The 22,333-nt window shown below is 29.6% G+C and overlaps 1 protein-coding gene and 1 pseudogene across 1 annotated transcript; one reads left to right on the top strand and one right to left on the bottom strand.

Moving 5' to 3' along the window:
- Nucleotides 1–1,745: 1,745 nt before the first annotated feature.
- LOC114379702 lies at nucleotides 1,746–6,202 on the bottom strand (annotated as a pseudogene).
- Nucleotides 6,203–11,193: 4,991 nt separating this feature from the next.
- On the top strand, nucleotides 11,194–12,619 carry LOC114379693 (two-component response regulator ARR5-like). The gene is made up of 5 exons (XM_028338383.1): nucleotides 11,194–11,329; nucleotides 11,487–11,572; nucleotides 11,677–11,757; nucleotides 11,866–11,936; nucleotides 12,057–12,619. Exons 1-5 carry the CDS (start codon nucleotides 11,194–11,196, stop codon nucleotides 12,403–12,405), a joined length of 723 nt encoding a protein of 240 aa, XP_028194184.1. The 3' UTR covers nucleotides 12,406–12,619.
- The last annotated feature ends 9,714 nt before the right edge of the window (nucleotides 12,620–22,333 follow it).

Raw genomic sequence — 22,333 nt, 5'->3', positions numbered from 1 at the left:
AATTATAATTTAAATATTTATTATTATTGTAATCTACGTCTAACATTTTAAAAAAATTCCTTGTATTGCATGGATAAAAAATGACTAGCTTACCAATATAATAAAATATTAATGTTGTTCTGCATATGAAACAGGGAAAAAACATTAAAGTAATATCCTCATTTAATATTTAAGATTTTGAATTTCTCTTTGTCATATATTTGTCAAGATTTATATTCAATATTACGCATTAAATACCTTTGATTAAATAAATATAAAATATTTTAATAAATTAAAAAATAATGAATTTGCTAATAAGTTGACTGAGTAAAATGTAAGAACTTAAAATAAAATGTAAAAAATTATTAATTAATCTTGTCTTTCTTATAAAATATTTTATTATTAATTAGTTAATTTTTTAGACATCCAATTAAATTATCATTTGGTTTCCTAAAGTTACTATGAAAATTACTAGTTTTAAATATAAAATATAATTTATATATTCAAAATACTTTTAATTATAAATTATAATTTTTAACTATAATAAATTTTATAATTTAAAATATTTATTTAGTGTAACCACAAGTTAAAATACTAGTTATATTAATTTGATGGAAATTTTTTTAATTTATAGTTATGAGTTATGCACTTGATTAATTTGTTAATAATATCAAATGTTGTAATCGATAAATATTTAATGCTTGAAACATAAAACAACAAACATTTCAAATTTTAACCCATATATAAACATTTCAGTAAAAAAACATATATATAAACATATTATTCATTTCAGTAAAAAAAACTATTTTGTTCATTTTTTTTTCAAGTCAACCTATGTAATTGATGAACTTTGTGATGAGAAATTACTAAACAAAATCCCAGCAGGTCAAAAATATGCATGTCTCGTTCAAAATTGGAACAAAATCCTTTTTCCTTTTCAAGTGTTGAAAGACAAATTTAATAAATTTTCAATATTTGACCAAAAACACATCATCCCACAAAAAAGGTCAATGACATTTGCAAACACCCACCCCCTCACACCTATTTAATCACTCTCTCATACTGACATTGTACACACATAATCATTGTCTCTCATTTCATAGGCAATTTTTTTTCTTCTGGCTTTCTCCTTTCCTTTGTTTCATGTTTTAACTTTTTTTTTCCATGAAATTCAAATATCATGATGGTCAAAACCAAAGGATTTCATTACCAACACTGTGTCCTCTTTTCACTGTTGCTTACGAATCCAGATATCCCTAGAACTTCATTACAAGGTAACACTCATTATTCTTCATGCTCTTTTCAAGATACTAGTTTGTTTTGTTGTTTATAAAAACAAAAGTTTTGTCCCATGAGTTTATTTTATTCACTATTCATTTTGTAGGATTTGTATTTGCGCCAAATAGTTTTCCTAACAATGTTTTTACACCTAGAGTTTTCCCAATATCAATGCCCATCATGAAATTCCATTCAATAATAAAAATAAATAAAAGATTTTAAAGAAGTATATTAGTAGCATTTCTCAAAAAGTTAAATACTTTTAATTTACCTGTTATAAGAAGTCTCACAAAAAATTTGACTGAGAATCTAGTGTGTTGGGTCAACAGAAGAAGGATCTTTTGATACTTCAAATCAAATCGACCATCTACCAATTAAACTACAATATCCGAGGCATGAGCATTATTAAGCAGAGTGAAATGTTTAGTCTGATTTAAGCGGCTGTAGCACGGGTTGCAAATGACCCAACACACAAAGGTCTGTATTAGTTCAGTGAAACATATTTGCAAAGCTTGCTATTGTTATTTACCAACTATTTCTTTCATTCGTATTTGATAAAGCAACAATTTGCTTTTGATATAATTAGCTTAGTTGTTCTGGATTATATAGTGGCTCAAGATATTATGAGTATTCTCGTTACATCCAAAAAGATAACAATTCGAGTAGCAGGGAAGTAACAGCACGCTATCTTCCACGGCCATGGGCTGCCTGAAAGGATTTAACTGAACCTGCATAGTAGTGCAATGGATAATTAAAAGATTATGTTAATGAAAAAAAATTAAAAATAATCATTTGGTCCTTATAAATGACACTCATTTAGGAATCAGTTCTTATATGGAAAAACAAACTTAAGTTTTAATCCCCCTCTACACCTTTAGTACAACTTTAAGAAACAACAGTAACAACAGAAACCAATGTGTTCTGGTAAGGGTGTACAGACTAAAACTTGGGTTTCTTTCATACAGGAATAGATTCCTAAATGATTATTCTGACTTCAAAAGAATTATTTTGCAAGACAAGACAGCAAAGAACGAATATAAAGCTTACAAGCAATTTAAGAGGTCGTCCAGTTACAGTCTTAATGCAACTGGCAGCAAGATGACAAGCTTCTTCACAATAATCAGTAAAAACAACTGGGACATCAATCTTTTTAATTAACTCCTGAAATTTTGATAAACAAAGAAATTGAACAAAACATGCCGTCAATGTGTCTTACTGTTTTCATTTTTTTAAAAGGCAGTAATAAACTAAACTAAAAATATAGGATAAGCTCAAGGTAAGAGACGTACAATACTTGGTAACCAACTGGAATAAGCAGCAATGCCACCATTTGGAGCAATTATTAGCCGAGGAAAGGAATCCTGTGAGTGGAAAATAATGGTTTTGGACGATTAGACAGACAAATTTAAATCAAGCAAGATTACGTTATATGGCATCAACGTCCTAGGAACAAGTACTCAACATTTGAATCTGTATATCAAGTCCTTTCAGATGTTGTTACACAATACCTTAACAATATCTCTATATCGGTCATGATAGAATCCTTGCCAAAGTTGCAATGTCAAAGCAGAAGTGATACCAGATTGTGTTTCTAAGAACGTATCTGTACTTCCTATTTTGCATTCACATTCGTCTTCATTGCAACAAGGATACTTAGAAATGTGAATCTTCTCACCATCCCTGTTTTTGGGAGGCAAGAAGGACAAGTAATTAGAACAAACAGTGACCAGTATCAGATGATAATTCAATGACTTATGAAAATGCATCAGACCTTTGAGGAGGAATTGCAGGTCCAACAAGTTCTATATGAATTCGTACACCAGGGAAGAGTGCCAGTAATTCTCCAAACACAGCAAGTTGTAGCAGCTCTTTCTCAGGTCCTTCCATATAAAATTTCATTAAGCCAAAGTTATATGCAAGTAATCATACAATTTTATTCAGTAAGTAAATACATGTACAAGCCATTTTAAACAAAGCATTTATATTTTTCAAAAGTAAACATTTTATTTATGCAGTAAAAGGTAATAACTGATAAAGATGAGAAAAAGACAGTTTCATAACTAATCTTGAGTAGCATGATGAAGTTTAAACATAAACTTTTAACAACACAAAGAGAAACCTGAAAAGTTCATTTCATCTTTTTTTTTACAAAAACAAAAGAAAAAAGTCTTATAAAAGCCAAAGTTTAAGGTTGGTTGATTGGTGAATTTGTTACTTATACTTTTACATTTTTAGTGGAATTATAAATCACACATGCATTATTTCTAATAACCAAGCAGAAGCAGCAAATATGGTCATAAGTCATAATAAAATATACCATAAGACAACACTTGATTTTTTGAACTAATATAGCAGCAATGTGAAATAAACTTGGAAACATCTATAATAGCTAATTTGAGGGCATTTAACCCAAAGCCACCAATAAAATATTAGTTTTGTACCTACACCTACACACACTATGGCAAAAAAAGTAAGATAGTTCTAAAACAAGTCATGTACATATGGGTATTTATCAAGTAAAAGTGCAACATCTCAACTTAAAGCTAATGCAATTTTCAAGGGAAAGCCCCCAGTGCAACCAAGTTTTTCAAATTTGAGCAATTTTCTTAAAGTAAATCATACGTTTTTTCCTTTTTTTTGGAAATAAAATAAAGCAATGTTAAAACTACAATTGAATAACAAACTCCATTGTTGCATCTTTTTGTTTGAGTAGCTTCTTTGAAAGTAACATACACCATGGTAGCATCTTTTTCTTCAATTGCTTTTTTGAAAGTTTAACAGAATATAAATATCCCTTGGACCGCAGATACGCCTGCATATGTATATGTATGAAATGATTAAGTGTTTTAGAGACTAATTACACAATTAAGGCCATTCCTAACATATAGCATAAAAGAGAGCTAATGAAAAATACTTTAAACTTGAAATTAAAATGCTTAGAGAAAATTTATAGGTGATATACCAAGGTAATGTACGTACAACTTACCAATGATTTCAGGATTCAAGGCGGTAACTCCAACAAGTCGAGCAGCATGATATATTGTAAGTGGCTGAAATGGAGGAAATCATTTAATCCTAAAAGAAATAATATAATTTAAAAAATAAGACTTAAATATGTTTTTAATCCTTCAAATTTGGGTAATTGTTTTTTTAGTCCTTCAAAAAATTATTTTTGTTAGTCCCTCAAATTTCCGAAAAGCTACTTTTAATTCCTCTTTGTTCATTGTGTTCATAGTTTCATACTTTGTGGTGGTTTTTAACCACCAAAATATATTTTTTAAATTTAGTTTTTTAAAAAACGATTTCTTGTGATTTTAAACGGCCAAAATATTTTACTTATATGATTTGGTGACTGTTTTTTACATACTCTGATGATTTTAAAGAAGAAAAATAAAAACATGAATATAGAATTGTTGTGATTTTTTTACATATTCCGGTGATTTTAAACTATCATAAATCATTTTTAAGAAATTAAATTAAAAAAAAGCATTTGACGGAATAAAATCATGTTACATCATTAACACAAAGGATGAGAGGAACACAAAGGATGAGAGGGACTAAAAATAGATTTTGTAAGGACTAAAAAAACAATTACTCAAATTTAAAGGACTAAAAACATATTTAATCCAAAAAATAATAACAAATATCTGTACCATCGTGTCTATGCTTATGATTGTGTTAGAGGCAGAAAATTTAGTGGCAGTTTCTTTTCTATCATAATGACTAACCAGAAAAAATCCATTCCCCTGGAGATTTTACAGGTGAAAGCAGAGATTTTATTTTGGTAAGTGTGGGTGGGGGGACATAAGCCCCTACCCCCTCCTTGCATTTTAACAGCAAACAAAATAAAAGAGCCAACTGCACACATCATCATCACTGTAGTTTCCAAACAAAATGAGATAACAAATTTATTGTTGGCAAACAAAGTTGAAAACTTGAAATGAGAATAAAAATATAGAATTTCACAGAGCTAATTATGACAAAAAATTACACAATCATACCGATTGAAGAAGCAAAGCAACAAGCGAGTCTAGTGGGATGCATCTCCACTTATAGTAGTCTCTCCAACTATGCAACTGCTCTGAATCTGATACCGGAGAGCTAGGCCCTGACCATTTATATGTTGCATTTTATTCTAAATCTAATAATAAATAGGAAGGGAAGTTGAAGAAGAAGCCTGAGAAATAAAGTTACCACAACAGGGACATAAATTACTAGGGAGATCCCAACCATTGTTTAACCTGCAAAAAATAAATTTCCAAAGCTTAAGTTTGCTCTAAACTTATAAACTAGCTGAAAAGGTTGTAAGTTGTAACTGCACAATAATCATTAGATGTATTATATATGGCTTAATCACTGGATTTTTCAAAAAGGAACTCATCACTGATATTTCAGAAAATGAAGGAAATATGAAGAAACCCTAAACAATCAAATGAAGCAGAGGATGCCCCACAACCGCATTCATGCATCCACATTCCCACTTGATGAAGACCTCTCTTGCTCAAAAATGAACACCTAGTTTCCTGCTTCACACAAAGCTGTTAAAATTACACGAGCATCGATTAAAACATAAAAAATTAAAAATAAATTTCTATTTTTTGGAAAAGTAGCAGTAAGAAGGAAGAAGAACAGTGATCACCTGAAACGTGGCTTCGCGAGAGAAAGTGAAGGGAAAATCGTTGAGGACTTCAACACTTTTCAATTGCTGTTGCAAACTATCACACTCGTGTTTGTGACGATTCCAGTGTGCAATCTAAGGGAGAAAAAAGCGCGAAGCGATGAAGCTATGTAACGCAAATTACAACCTAATACAATGCATAAGCAAAAGCAGTTGATGCAAAACCTGGTGAGAGAGAGAGCAATAAGCAACGGCTTCGCAGCGAGCGCAGAGTCTTGTGGCGGCGCCGCCGCACCGTCCTCCGCTCCCCTTCGCCGCGCACTACATCCCGTTCTTCTTTCCGACCACCGCACGCTATTATGTTGCTGCGCGGTAGCCAGGCCTACCACGGCCCATTCACTATCATTCTTTCTATGCACAAAAAAAAAAAAAAAGAAAAAAGAAAAAGCAACCCACATATGCAAGACGTTTTTTAGGGGAAATTGCTATCTACATTCCCATTTTACTGAGCACACTCCCATTTTCCCTTTTTATATTTTAATTGTCCATTATACCCTTTTTTATTAAAGAGATACCCCTTGAAACCTTTTTTCTTTTCCAGAAATATTTTTTTTCAGAATAACATGTATCTATTCTAAAAATGTATTTCCAAAACTATGATACATAATTCTGGAATAGATACATGTTATTTCAGAAAAGATGTTTTCGATATTAAAAAATAAACACTTATCTTACACCTATATGTTTGTTAGCCTATCTTTCATTATATCATCAGTAATCTTTAAATTTATCTAAAATTTTATTTTCATCATAAATTTCTTGTTTTCTAAACCCTAATTTTGTACCTCATGCATATTCATATTATATATATATATATATATATATATATATATATATATATATATATATATATATATATATATATATATATATATATATATATTACATGCAACATTATGTATTTTTATTTATGTTATATTGTATTTCAAGGTATGTCTCATCTTTATGGATATATCAATGAAAACATATAGAACCTATTGAATAACTTTTATTCCTCTCTTTTTCTAACTTCTTTTTCATGTACTCTCCATTTCTATCCTTAATTGTCTTTCTAAGACCAATTAAATTTTAAAATGAAGCACGCATTTTTTTGACATTTCAAGTTTTTCTTTTAAAGTTTCTCTTTTAGCAGAACCGAAAAAGGGTTCTACTCTTTTCCTTAATAGAAAAAATATTTTACGTACATGTATATATTTCTGCTTTATTTTAACTTTCAACAAGTTCCTGCCCATCATATCATTGCTTTATAAAACACAACACTTTAACCATTCCATTTCGAAAGGTCATTAAGGCGACCCATTAATATTCATATAATCCTAGTAAACATTGGTATTCCTACAATATTATAGCATATCCTTGAACTCCACCTTCAGCGTCGCGTATCTCTTTAATGTTTGAAAAGATGAAGGATGCTACCAACTTTCCTTCTTTGATTTCTTATTCTGTTTGACGTTCCAAGAAAAAAAAAATGCTTTGTGCTTTGATTACCTGTTTGCTAAAGTGAGATCCAAAGTTCCTATGATATTGCCATGGTACAAGCAAATAAAAAAGATACCCCAAAATCACACTCAATATTGAGAAAAAGAGATGCCAAATCTTATGCGATCAAATAAAAATACCAACTCTTCGGTGGGTTCTTTTTCTCTCTCCCCTTTAAACCCTTTACAAAAGGTAGCTGCTATTTGTTTGTTATTATTATATAAAGAGTCCTTGATTCTATTGAATATTTGAACCTCGAATTATATTGATCGGATCTCATCCAAACAGTTTGTTCAGTTGGTCGGGCATAATATGCATTCCATGTAGTGAATGAATAAATATAATATACAAAATGAGCTTATGATATTGATACCTATTAGCCAATTAACCCCAACCTCAGCATTCAGCTGCAAACCCCTCTCACAAAATTAAGTTCCCAAGGGTCAAAAGCAGATAAACTTGACCTATTCAACTGTGCGGTGTGTTGAAGTCACTGGCCCACAACTATGCAAGGATGGATGGAAATAAAATTATAAAAAGAGGGGGCCATAAATTTTTGGGGAAATCTTAGATTCTGTTTGTGTTTGACCAATAACAAAGCGGACCAAAGTATAATTAAATTAAATTTTTATCACTATGCATCAATGTTAGTTCTTTTGACTTATGTGTATAAATCTTGTTTGGAAAGGTTAAACCAAGTAGCTATGATTTGGTGGGTACCATGAAAACACAGTTAGGCTTGCTCTAATTTGTAGTATATCTATTTCTAATGTCTATCATAATAGGAGAGAGAGATGATCTTGGTCCAGTGCATTAAGCTAGTATCTAAATAATTTCGGTGTAACTTTCCAGGAAGAAAAAAAGGTGTAAAGGTAGATGGCTGTTGAGATTGCTAAGTTTGAAGAACCTATAGGGCATCATTTCATTATAGATTTGGAGTCACCAATAGTTCAGAATTTGGCCGATTTCTTCAAATTTGTAGCTCTTTCAAAATCTATTTTGACCTTTTTGATAATATTAAAAAAAAAGGATTTGATAAGTATCATCGCATACTAGAAAATGGCATGTAAACTAACTCATGGCATGATTTTAGTCGGTGCTAGTTTATTAGAAAATTTGGTGATTGGTTTCCATCTTGAATATTCCTGAACCTCAATTGTTAATAAGTAAAATTTTATTTTCTTAATAAAATAATTTAAAACTGAAGTGAAATTGTATTTGATGCTTCTTGATTTCAACGAAACTTCATTACTATTTTTTATGAAAAGTCTAGGTTAGCTGAATTTTATTAGCATTTATATAGTTTTCTATTATTAGCTAAAATAGTAAAGTGGTAATTAAGGTTATTTTTTTTGGGTGAATGAGATTTGAAGTCTGGTAGATAAAAAAAACTACTCTTATTTCTATGGCTCTTAATATTTGTGCTATTCTCTCCCCAAAATTGTTTTAAGTCTTTTTTTTCTCTGTAAGTTTGTTTAAGACAAAATCTATTAGGTTGTCTCGGTCACCACTGAAATATTTACATCAAATATAGAATTAAAAAACAATAAAATATGTTCATTATTTCTACTCTTGCTTTAAGTAATAGTGTTTGATAAAATAAAATAAATTGAGATAATTTTTTAATTAAGGTAAAATATAAAAGTGTGATCTTATCTTATTTTATTTTGGATCGATTTGTTTAAAATTATTTATTATTCAAATAAATATTTATTTTAACAAAATTAACATTTTTATATATTTTTTAATGTATTTGTCTAAATTAAATCAATATAAAAAAAACTTATTCTTTTAAGTTTAAATAAATTCATTATTCAGATTATTTTTTTCTCTTACACGTCTCCCAAACAAAAGATAAATATATATTCATAATTTTATCTACCATTCTCTTAATTTTTCACCTACCAAACAAACAAGGAGTTGGTAAATTAAAGAAAAGTTAGACTATGGCTTAATGACTAGACAATAGGGACACCTGATGAATGAAAGTACAGTAACAGTGAGAAATTCTCTCCTTGGTCCTCTTCCTCTACGCGTCTAGGTTCAAAATTGAAATGTTCTATTTGCAAAATCGGGTCCTCACTGTCTCTTTGCCTTGAATGGCGGATTCGCAGCAGTGATATTGATCTGACTACGAGATATTATTTTATTATTAAAAAAATCAATCTTGGGAACACACAAACTCCAGGAAAATACTACTATTTGCACATCCTACCAGCTGATTGATTTGATCTGCCACTGCCTCAATCTCAAGGCTTTCAGGTTTCAATTACTATAATTTCCCAAAAGAAATCCATTATTGTAGTTGTGTAATTTGATTTACATGGTAATACATGTCACTGATTATCATATAGAAAAGATGGAATTTCCATTATCTTAAACTTTGTTATTTTCTCGACTTTTTGAAAATTAAAATCACTCCATGTCCTTTGACCCTACGCGTCACTGATCTTTTCATCTTATGATTATGAATTAGAGATACTCAAGCTCCATTATTAATCAAATAAAATGAATTATTAGCATGCATAAAATATAACTGATCATTTTAATTTTTGAGCTGGCATTGTTTCCAGTCTTTGACCAATCTTCATCAATTATTCTCCATAGAGAAAAAATTCTTTAAATTATCAGTTCCTCAATAAACACAAGCTTAAAATTAAAATTAAAATTCAAAGAGTTGCAACAAAAATCAATTCAAATCAGAACGAATTTTCACTTCCTTGATAATGTAATCTCCAACATCAGCATATCTTATACATTGTAAACAGCAACATTTTACCACCAAAGGCGCATTGACATGGACATAAAAATCAAAACAAAAGAAATAAAATAATCCACACGAGGCAGCACGTGTGTGATATCGCTCCCAACAAGATTAGCATAGATACTCTACACCCATAAATACTCTCTAATTTATTTATTACATCCCCTCGTAAAAGAAAGATGCACACACAAAATCAGAAAATCTTGGTAGCATTAGTTACAAAGTTCTATTTTTTTCTCGAATTACCAAACAAGCAACTGTGAAAAACGACGTCGTGAAGGCGGTTTTTATTCTTTGACTTTGTGTCTCCGGTTCGGGAATTTGACGGCGCGGTTTGGTTCGGCATTGACCCGGGTCAACCCTGCCCACTCCCCCGGCACTGCGACGTCGTTCGCAAACTCCGAACATTGACCAAAATCTCGCGAAATATCGTAGACGTGTCATTAATGCCTTACTTAGTAGCATAGTTTAGGGGATCAGAAAAAATGTATATCGAGATCACGCACCAAAGTGGATTTCAGAATCTCAGTGCCATCTTCCAAAAAACATAAATAAAAAGAGAAGATTTTAAGATTTGATCTTTCCAAAAGAGACTTTATTATATTTTTTTAATGGAGGAATATGTTAAATTTATTAAATGAGAGATTAATGTTAATAATCCAAGAATAAATAGTGAGTAATTATCACTAACCCAATAAAATAAATATGATTCACTCATTAAATAAATAGCTTATCTATGTATACAGTTCAACCTTACACAATTATACAAACTCTTTAGCTTAATTTTTTTATTATTAAGAAAAAAATAAAAAATAAAAAAGAGCGGTGACAGATGGATATAAAACAACAACGACAACAACATCAACATAACATGTCACATTACTACATTACATTAACATTTATATCATCACATCGTATTTAAGATTTGCCCACCCACGTTAAGGAATCCTCTTTTCTTTTCCTCTTTCTTTCTTTCTCTTGATCTTTCATTTTTTTTCCCTCTTCCCTTTTTTCGATGGACACGGACAGCTTCGTTTCCTTCGATCATGTTTCGCCGGAGGATTCCCACGAGGTTCATGTCTTGGCCGTTGATGACAGCCTCGTCGATCGAAAGGTCATTGAACGCTTGCTTAAAATCTCAGCTTGTAAAGGTAAGTGAACATGTGCTTTAAGTCTTTAACAAAACGATATACACAGAGTTGTTTTTTTTTTTTCATTTTATTTTTTATTTGTTACTCTTTTATAAATGTTTGGGATTTGTTTGGTTAAGGATTTTTTGTTTTGTTTGCTTGGATGGGAAAATTGCAGTTACTGCTGTGGATAGTGGAATCAGAGCACTGCAGTTTCTGGGGCTGGACGAGCAGAGAAGGACCTCTGAATCTGATGGTTTTGTCGTATGTATCACAAGAATTTTCATTTCATTTTAAGAATTTTCATTTCATTTTATTTTCCAGAGCTTATTTTTCTGCTCTGTGTTTTTGTTTTTCTACTTATATAGCCGGATTTGAAGGTGGATCTAATTATCACTGACTACTGCATGCCCGAAATGACCGGTTACGAGTTGCTCAAGAAAATCAAGGTTAATTAATAATTAAATATTCGAATCAAAATAAAACCTTCATTTTTCCGCGTTATTTATATAATATAATGTTTAAATAAAAACTTAAAAAGTTTTAATTTGATGCAGGAATCGACCATGTTCAGAGAAATTCCAGTAGTGATCATGTCTTCCGAAAACATTTTGCCGCGCATAGACAGGTATTAATGTATTTTCATTATTTCTATTTTCTAACACATGGCTACATTAAATTTTTATTTTGTAATACTAAGTTAATGAACATATATTAAAATTTGTGACAACTATTTGAAAACATGTAGATGTTTGGAAGAAGGTGCAGAGGATTTCATAGTAAAGCCAGTGAAATTATCTGATGTAAAACGGTTAAAGGGTTACATGACACCCAAAGAGGTTATTAAGATGAGAAGCCAAGAAGACAGAAGAAGTGATGGCTATGTTAACGGTGGTGATGGTGGTGTTCTGGAGATAAACAACAAAAGAAAGCTGGAAGAGCAAGACACCTCTGACGTGTCATTATCACCACCGTCAACTTCTACCCTTTCATCATCACCGTCCGTTTCCTCACCATCACCGTCATCTTCTCCTACTTCTTCAGCCAGCGTGCTTGCCTCTCCAATCAGACGGCTTAAAATGACCAGCACCGATTGACTCTCTGTTATGTCATCCACAGCAGCATTTCTCTTTTTGCTCTTAAGAATATTTACTACTATTATTATTGTTTTTCTCCTTCGGGGTTCGAATTGCAATTTCCCGTTGCGTGTAACGGTTTTTTGTTGCATTGCCCCGCTCTTATCTTTTGCTAATTTATTTTGTTTGTTTGCTAAAGTTAATGAAGCATATTATTATTATGTGGCAAAAAAAAGTTATTGAGATTGCAACATTTTCTTTTAACAAGACATTGGTATGAAACTGATATCTTATCACTAATCTTTATTAAAAATTATGAAGACACAAGAGATGAATAATTTCTTTTTAAGAAGATCTATTTTGTATTTAATTTACATAATTAATAAATACAAGTCGCTATCACATATGAATATTGATGTTGGTATTGAAACATATTATATTATATTAGTATTGTAATGTATTTTGTTTTTAGGAGAAAGGGTAAGGATAAATTAAAAAGATTGTGCCCTTTTATAAGAAAGTGTAATGAAGGCCACGAAATAAAATAATAGTATTTGGTGTGGACATTGAATTTGGGATTGGAAATGATGTGAAACAGATGGAATATAAGTTTTGCAAGATCTTGTCTGGTGTAAAGAATAAAAAAAGAAAGAAAGAAAGAAGGAATGGGGATGTGAATTGGACATGTTGGAAGTGTTCCCTTAACACGAAGAGGGTGGGAAGGTGTCGTGGGGGTCTTGAAACTGCTGTACTTGTCTGATTGTCTCTAATGGAGGAGGTTTCGCTGCAATTTATAAACCCCTTCTTTCTGCAATATCAGAAAAACATTGCCTGTGTCATGTGAAAGAGGAACCAGAATATTTGGTTGTTGATACTGGACCATAGTGATCCGCATGTGCCCTGTGTTCAGTTTGGCTTTTTTCATCTTTTTTCTATCTTTTCTTCACTGGTAGTCCCTTTTGGACAGAACATTACATTGACTGGCACAGGGTTCATTTGTTGTGGTTAGACTTAAAAGAGGTAACCGTACTGATCAAAATCATAAGACTTCCAACATTTATTTGATTATGTGATGCCGACTACACGAATCACTTGAAAGTTTAAACCATTTAACTCGATCAAGGTTTTTAAATTGTGATAGCAATTTTGTTGTGCTTCTTGATACTGCAGGGAATTGTAGACAAATGTGATTGATGTGGTCACAATTGCGGTCACATCACAAACATTTGAAAAACCTTGATGTTAAGCCAAAATTAAGATCGCACAGACCATTTTTAAAAACCATGGATTCAATTAAAGACTAAAGTTTGAGATTGAGATGTCATTTATCATGAGATCTGGCTTTAACAACTTTTTCACATGTCCTTCATAATTAATCTTCCAGCAAGTGATCCATGTGTTTTATCGATAAGTTTTGCATTAACTGCAAGAAGCCTATTATAACTCTCCTCTATTGGAGGTTGATCCATGTGTTATATCACCATATCAGTCAATTTTACATTAACTGCTTGAAGCCTAATACAACTCTCTTCCTTTATTCATATCAGCTTCTTCTTTTTTACGAAAAAGAAAAGTCCCTTTTTATTCGAGGTTGGGATTGACTATAATGTCATAAGTGTAGTTATAAAAATTCCAATAATTGCATAAAAAATTACTGAACTAATGTGGCACCCCATATGCTCAGTTGTTAATTTTGCTGGTTTGGCCACCTTTCCTTTTGTGTTGTAAGCATAACTGGAAGCAAACTCCAACTACCAATAGCCTAATTTGTCTTGGATTTCTCTTACTTGCAAACAGGACAATCACGCTTTCCAAAGCAATTGTTTCAAAGAAAATATCAAGGATTGAGTAAAACAATGTTTTCCTAATCGCATCTTACAATTGATGTGGTTGTAAAAATTTTGCTCAAACTAAATTCACCACTAAATGGATGAAATGCTTTTGAAGGTACTTTATACCAGCTTCAATGAGTTTTTTCTTTGGATATGTTAGAACTCTGAAAAAATATATACATTAAAAATTTTTTTGATCTTGTAAATGCAATTAAGTATATAAGAGTATCATTGCATAATTCTCTTATTAGAGGATAAAGATAACTAATGAATGATTAAATTGAACTACTAGGATTGACCTAATGATGAAGAATTTGATGATGGATGTAATATGTATGAGATTATATGTTCGAACCTCTATATAAATTTTATATAAAAAAAAAATTATGTGTAAGTTCTAGTTTTATCAAAGGTTTCAAATTCAAATATCTAGAAATGTAATTGTATTAAAATCTTAGAAAAAAAAGTTTTATTATTTATAATGATATTTTTTTCTTAATATTATAATGATCATATTTAACTCTATCTAAACTAGTTACATTACAATATGTTATTCGAATACAGTAAAAAAAAAATAGAAACGATATAAAAAAAAGAGAGATACATGTGAAGTAATTCAATACTTACAAGTTGGGCCTATCTAATTAACCATGAATGGTTTTATTGGGGGTTCATAAAACCCAAATTGCAGGGCATAATAGAAGAAAGATGCAGACAAACTTTCCACTAGCCACCAATATTGTATCTGTCGGATGGCCCCATAATCCAGTGCCCTTTAAATGATCATTGTGCAAAGTTTGGTTTTAATTATGTCCCTCATGTTTGGCTAAATTGTGATACGTAAAATCAGCTTCCTTTTGTTTGATTCTGTCACTATGCGATATCTCACATCTGGGCCTTGTGAAATTTGTTGTTATCTTTGCAGACAAAAAATTCATCATCGATGACATATAGATTCATATCTAAAGCATTTTTTGTTACCTAATTGGGCTAGATTTAGATGCTTAAACGGAAATAGTTCCAGTTGCCTAATTAAGAAATTCCATCACATGCACTCAGCATTCAACAATAATTCTGCATGGCTAAAGGGATTATGGATTTTTCTGGTGGAGTTATATTAGAGATAAAATACACCAAAAGTTGTCGTATTTTGTATATCATCAAATTTTAAATTCATTAGAACTTTTGCTTGGTATATAAATACATAAAATATAATGACTTTGTGAAACAATTTTTTGTTCATATAATAACTCAATAATATCCTTAGTCAATGCTTAACGTTTTCAAAACTATTTATAGTTTATAGTGTGTCAAATACTAATTAAGTTCAAACTGTTTCAGCGGTTGAAGGACTTTAATATTTAAGGGTTTGAATTCATAATAAAATGTGTGGGGAGTACTTTAATACACCATATAAAAATAAATCTCATACCTAAAGAATGAAATAAAAATTAATTTTTTCTATCCGTGAGCATTAACGCTGATTACCACACTTATATACCCTACTTGACGAATTGAGTTAAAATTCCTTAATAAAAAAAAACTCTTTATAGAAAAAAACAATTATAATTTAAGATATGATGCGCAAAATAAGTATTTTTTTACTGAAATGTATGATGAAATGATTATCTAATTAATGGCAGAGTAACGCTTGGCTTTCAAATTGAGAAACACCTCCAATTAAAATATAAAAAAAGATGATATGCATGAAGCATTAGAAGGCCAGCATTTAACTGATACACGATTTTATAATTTTTTAATGGGAGCCAAAATAGAGTTAACACATATATTAACATCTTTTTAATTTTAAAGAATAATACAAATTACTCATAAAAAATTTAGATTATAACGTTTACAAAAAAATAATTTTTTTTCTATTAGTGTCCGAGAGTCTTCCCGAAACGGTGACTTAAATGGCAAGTAGAATTTTAGTTAAAAAAAATTATATATCAGTTCTTTTTTTTTTTTAGGTAACTTCTATATATCAGTTATACATTAGTTACGTTGTAAATCCTTTTGTTATCTTTTTCGATTTTTACTGATGAAAAAAATATATTAACAAGGAGAATTATAAAAAAAATAGGTATAATCTATATTTATTAAATTTGTCCAGGTAATTATCAGTCACGTACATTTATTTCCTGTCCAATTTCATTTTTTTAAGATTTGTTATGATTCTGCACATGTATAGATTGTTGGCATCGTTAATTATGAAATATTATACTAGTATATGCTTATTTATTTTATAATTGGCATTTGAAATTTTGATATAAAAAAAATAATTTTATTTATGTTTAAATTATAAAATTACTTGAAAGAATATATGATTTTTAAAATCGTTTTTTAATATTTAAAAACACAATAGTTTATTTGGGTTTTCTGTATATAATATTCTTCGGTATCACAGCCACACATAAGTTTTTTTAAAAAAAAACTTGGGGAACCAAAAGGTAAAGATTTTGAGATCCTTTTAAAAGACTGATTTGTCCAGTCAAATTATGTGAGACTTCACTAATTACAAGAGAGACGACTCCATTAACTTTTATTAAACCTCATTAATAATTCACTGTTTCCATTACACTATCCTTCCTTTCTCTGTGTTACTAAATAATTAATATAAGTGTGTGTTTGAACATATACAAGGATAAAATCACGGTAAACTTAGAAATGACATATAAGCTACGAATTGTAGCTTCTTTTTTTTTCTTGTGTGTGTGAGAGAGAGAATAAGGGATAAGGGATTTATTAACAACCAAAATCTATGAGGGAAAGAAACATTGGAACAATTTGCCAATAAAGCATTGCAAATAAAATCAAGGGTAAAAAAAGAACGATAAGACACCGAAAGGGTGAAGCTGAATTTAGCAAGCTTATCAACAGTTTGATCTACTTTCTTTATGGTCATGATATACCACGTACTGAACTTGAGTAGGAGTAGTGGATCTCTCATCTCTTGATCTGGATGTCTTGGAAATACACCTTTCTTGAGAAGGTTAATTGCTGCTAGGTGATCGGACTCAACAATACTAAGATGGTAATCTTGTTCCTTTACAAGATGCATGGTAAAGTTTTATTAAAAACAACTATAACGTACTTGTAATAGTACTAGCTTATACTTCGACACGCATAAGATTACAACACAACGCAAAACTAAGTACTCCAATAAGTAGACCGAAAAAAGCAAATCGAGGTAAGCATAACTCATTACCAACAATTATTATTTAGTTAGAGTCTGGTTTCTAACACATACATCTCGCTAATTGAGAACCCAACTAAATATTAGAAATTGAATTAAACATAAAAATCTTCAATGAAAGTTGAATCCCTTAGTCAATCCACTCGTGTCTTGTGTTTGGGGAATATATAAATATAAATCAATCTACAGTTAACAGTCATAGCCATTAATAATATTTTGGTCAGTGCTGTATTAACTAGGTGACCGGGATATGATGATGCTGGAGAGAGATTGGTGGGGATGCAGCAACCATAATGGCAAAATTGAAGCAAGTTTTGTGCGTGGAATTAGCCAAAGTCACACCACTCAGCCACCTACTTGTAACAATAGCACGACCAATTATTGGGATTCGATTTTTTTTTTAAGTACTTAAAGAATAAAGTTATAACAATTATTAACCAAATATTTCATCCTATTTCATCTTGATTTTAAATACTTGATTTTATCTTTTCTTTTAGGTATGTTTAGTTTCAAATTATGTTACCAATTCTAAATATTTCATTTAAGTATTAATTGTTTTTAAAAAAAATAGTATTTTATAAAAATGGATTACAAGTGTTTTTCTTAATTAAATTAATTTGAAATAATTTGTGTGTGGAATTGACAACACAATAAAAAGGCTTGGAAAGAATTTTAAACAAAAAATAATATAAAATTAACTAAGAACATATGCAAAAAAAAAATATTTTTTATAAATTAATGAAAAAATAAATAAAAAATTTAAAACAAATAAAAAACATAAAAAAAAAAACAAAAAATTAGTTAAGAAAATGATTCTTGGGAATAAATTTCATAACTGTGATTTCCCGGGGACCAATTTCTTAATTACGTAAAAAAATGTAGGAGAAAAATCAGTTTAGGAAAACCAATTTCTCACTTACTACATTACAATAATTTATATAATTTAGATAAATACTTTTCTATGTATTATTTAAGTAAATAATTTATTTATTTAATTATTTTGGTAAAAAAAGTCCATTGTTTTCCATGCTCTTCCTTTTAGCTTCAATTATATAGATATTAATTATAGAATATAACTCTAACTTCATCTGAATTATGAACTAAAAACTAGCAAATTGAACGATAAGTCTCCTTTAAGAGTTGTTAAAGTACCAAACCCATTTTCTGACTAAAAGATATTTAGTTAGGCAGGCATCATAACTAAACTTCCCTATTGATTTGTCCAAACTTTTAGGTCGCCTCCCAAAGTTATAGTACTATATACATACTGTATTCATAAAATTCAAAGACACTTTCCCCCATATTTAACAAACTCGATAATTTATTTATTTTTTGGTTGAAAACTGGAATTAATCTATGGCCATAGATATTAGTGAGGGAAGTTTTTCTTTTTTCACCACCATTAATTTGGGTTTCCAGTCTCCATTCTGTGACCTCGTCTGAATTTTAACTTGTGTAAATCAGATTGAAGTTCATTCATAATTATATATCGAACACATAATTGAAATTGTGTCGCACTTTCACCCTAAGGCTCAATGTGTAAAAACTAAAAAGTAAACGATTCTTTGTAAACTAATTAAGACAAAACTAGAAAAGTGGTACGTTGATTGTTGAGGGAAATTTAAAGCCTTATGCATTATTTTCGTTTTAGGTAGTTTTGGCCTTTTGGGGTCATCATCTAGATTCTAGAATAAAATTACCTTTTAAAAAAAATTGCCTGATACATTATTTGTAATTGTAGGACACTTTCACCCTGCAACTCAATTTGTATAAAAATAAAAATCTCGTTGTAATTGTAAACTAATCAAATCAAGATGCAAAACTAAAATATTAGTTGAGGAAAACCTATATTAATTTCCTTTTTCTCTTTTCGGTGGTTTGGAGGTCATCATCTAGAATAAAAATAATCAAAAATTGTCCTTCTCCATTCTCAAGTCAAATTATACAAAGTTGCTAAAATTCATGATCTGAATGAAAATGAAAAATTATGACGAGTCTTCTAATATTAATTGGGAATCATAAAGGTAGAATAAAATGCAAATATTATTTCATATATAGGAATTCTTTTTACTTGTTTATATGCAACATATTCTTTAACATATTCACTTATGAGAAATTTTAAGTCACTCAAGAGGTTTATATTGAGTATCTCGTCTTAAAGGAACTAAAGTTTAAACTTTAGATTTATCTAAAAAAAATATATTCATTAATTTTTATAAGGAAAAAAGGTCATACATGTTGAAAAAAGATCACATATTTTGACAAAAAGACCTAATATATATATCTCATTTAAAATATAAAAAACCTTTTAAAAATTATTTTAGGTGTCACTTATTGTTGGGTCCATACTTGGACTAAGATACATCAAACTTGCAAGCTTTGGAAACCACGATAATGATGGTGACAATAATAATAATAAGAATCACAACTGTGACGAAAATGATAATAATAGTGATGAGAGCAACAACACCAATGGTGGTGAAGGTGACTGAGGCGGTAGCGGTGATATTGGCAATAGTCATAATTATAGTGTGAAGAAGAATAAAAATCACATGACACAAATATATCTTATTATCCATAGTTAGATTTTACAACAATGAATGAATCACTTGTAGTGGGTCAGTAGTTGAATCACAAAAATCAATATAAGCAACCAAAAATATAAGTAGATGTATTAACTGTATCATAAGTTTAACAATTAATCATGATAGTTTGGTGATAAGTTGATCCACTAAATCAATTTTAGGTCATTAGTTTAATCTTTGAGTGTACTATATTTTTTCATTAAATTTTGCATTTTTCAAAAAATATTATTGACTTTGGTTCAACAAAACTAGTTCATTTGTTTAATCGAACTAAGTCATTGATTTAACCATAGAACCACTAAGGTTAAATTTTGTCACACTAGACCAGACCAAGTTAATTGCATAGACAATCTAATAGGCAATTTGACTTAGTCAAAGCTCCAATTTGTGGTCTAAATAAAATTTATGGAATAAGTATATACCCCTCTCCTCTTTGTCATACTTAATAAATATAAGAGTAAATAGACATTTTAGTTCCTAACTTTTGACCTCTCTTACAAATTAGTCCCTATCTAATGTAAAATATAATCTCTATCTTTGCATAAATTTTATAAAATAATATTTGTTATTAAATTTAAAAGTAACACCGTTAGTGAAATGTATTATTGATAATTTTAGTGTCACATAAACTATGTGACAAATTATTTGTCTTTCAAAAAATGTCCTCTGCATGTCACTTACCCAAACGGCCAGCAGAAACACCTCCTTCAAATTCCTTTCGAAAATGACCCTGAGCATGCTGAATCCTCTCATCCTTGAATAGAACAGGAAGCAAATTATTAGTCCTATTGTTTTGAAGATGAAATTTAATCAAGAGGACATTGATTAAAGCAAAAATTGCATTAGCTAAAAAAAAAACTAGGAATGAAACAACATCACGACAGGCACCATGAAGCCCAGCAACAAGAATTCAACAGTTATCACTATTTATATCATTCAATTGGCAGGTAATATTCTTCTCCCAGAACAAACTGTAAATGATTCATTGTATGCATTAGCAGTTTTCTAGGATTGATTACCTTTGTTTGTCAGTTACCAATACATTATTTTTCAAAATCTTTACGATTATAGTGCTGAATTTCTTTTCCAACACCGAAACATAAGTTTGTTTAATCATAAAAATTTCAGCAACTGCTCAATTCCCTATATTCCCCCAGGAACAAAACACATTGATGAATTGAAAATTCATGCTTAGTGACATGATAGCATCATTGTGGGACTAAATGATTTTCACTTGTTTGTCCTATTTGCGTGCAAAATCAGAGTAGAGAAACCAAACCAGAAAAACATTGAACTTGTTTATGATTTGAAGTAAACCCTTACAATGTAAGAGAGAGAATCAAGGTCAATGTTGTCGTCGTCATCATCATCCTTATAACAGAAGAAAGTCTCTCCTTCCTCGAACTCAGTATTGGCTTGCATCTCGAACACCACAAAATTAACCCCAAAATCTCAAACCCCAGAACCCGAAAAGTAGCCCCTTCAAACTGGAACCTTCCCTAAAGTCCACCATCACTTCAACCCAACCACACAAAAAAGTTGGCGAAAAAAAATCAATTTTTTAGACATAACACATTTTTTAGAATGTAATAACTATAGTATATGTTTATTCAACATACAGTTTTCATACATACATACATATATATATATATATATATATATATATATATATATTATACAAAAATATTATTTATTTTTATTTATATTATGGTTTAAAAAATTAGCTTATAAAACATAATTCCAAAATAAAAATTCCAAATATATTAATATAATATTAAAAAGATTATAAATGTAGAAAAAAATATAGTAATTCCAAATATGTTTATTAGTTAACTATATAATTTTTTACACTAAAAATACATTCCTAATAAACTATTTATTATTAAATTTAACAAATGTAATGTATGTTTTAATAAATTTTTATTTTTTTATATACTCAATGACTTTACTACATATATATTCAATAAATACACAATTTAATGTTATTGGATATTCAATTTTATCAATAATATATTAAATGTGATATTTATTAAATATAATAAATGTAATATATGTTTTAATACATTACCTTTTTACTATTTTTATTGTTTGGAAAATTATTTGATAAAACATATTTTGAAATAAAAAATTTGAAATCTAACATATATATATATATATATATATATATATATATATATATATAATATGATTTATATCTTAAATTTTATCATTAATAATTTTATTGCATATAATATTTAATAAATATATAATATTTGATTTTATTATACTATTAATTTTTTTAGAATATATTAATTACGATACATACTAATTATGACATTTATTAAATAATATATTTA

The sequence above is a fragment of the Glycine soja genome, chromosome 2 (assembly GCF_004193775.1).
Source record: "Glycine soja cultivar W05 chromosome 2, ASM419377v2, whole genome shotgun sequence".
NCBI lineage: Eukaryota > Viridiplantae > Streptophyta > Magnoliopsida > Fabales > Fabaceae > Glycine > Glycine soja.
Note: the sequence above shows the minus strand (reverse complement) of the source record. Positions and strands in the feature narration are given on the sequence as shown.